This window comes from Sinocyclocheilus anshuiensis, unplaced genomic scaffold (genome assembly GCF_001515605.1).
Source record: "Sinocyclocheilus anshuiensis isolate Anshui unplaced genomic scaffold, SAMN03320099.WGS_v1.1 scaffold326, whole genome shotgun sequence".
In the NCBI taxonomy this organism is placed as follows: domain Eukaryota; kingdom Metazoa; phylum Chordata; class Actinopteri; order Cypriniformes; family Cyprinidae; genus Sinocyclocheilus; species Sinocyclocheilus anshuiensis.
Window position 1 is genome coordinate 1,347,816 of NW_015546098.1, and position 356 is coordinate 1,348,171.

Sequence of the window (356 nt, forward strand, 5' to 3'; positions counted from 1 at the left end):
TTTATAAAAGCAATGCGCCCCGTGAAGCCGTGGTTTACAGTGAATTTATAACAGCTAAGGGGGTTTATATTATAACTCGTACCTAACAACGCCCCTTAGCTGTTATAAATTCACTGTAAACCACAGCTTCACGGGGCGCATTGCTTTTACACGTCTACACACACACCCTATACCACACTCAGGCTCATCAGGATTGGGTAAGAAGAAGGGCTTGAATCGGTGTTACAGATCGTCAGACTCAGGGATCTCAAAAGGCTCCAGAGAGACAGTGGGTAAAATGAGAGGCATGCCATCGGAGATCCACCCCTGGGCAGTCCTGTTGAAAGTGGGTCGCTTGGCTGTAGGATCCTGGAGCT

At 48.0% G+C, this 356-nt stretch overlaps 2 protein-coding genes across 3 annotated transcripts in view; both read right to left on the reverse strand.

Moving 5' to 3' along the window:
• The window catches only part of LOC107700319 (synaptopodin-2-like), a 21,898-nt gene that overhangs the window by 2,438 nt on the left and 19,104 nt on the right, over nucleotides 1–356 (reverse strand). The gene's annotated exons all lie outside the window — the stretch shown is intronic.
• Nucleotides 139–356, reverse strand: part of LOC107700320 (myozenin-2-like) — a 9,873-nt gene continuing 9,655 nt past the window's right edge. Inside the window, exon 7 of the mRNA XM_016501945.1 lies at nucleotides 139–348. Within this exon, the coding sequence (XP_016357431.1) occupies nucleotides 223–348 (126 nt within the window). The 3' untranslated portion in view covers nucleotides 139–222. The remainder of the gene's footprint in view (nucleotides 349–356) is intronic.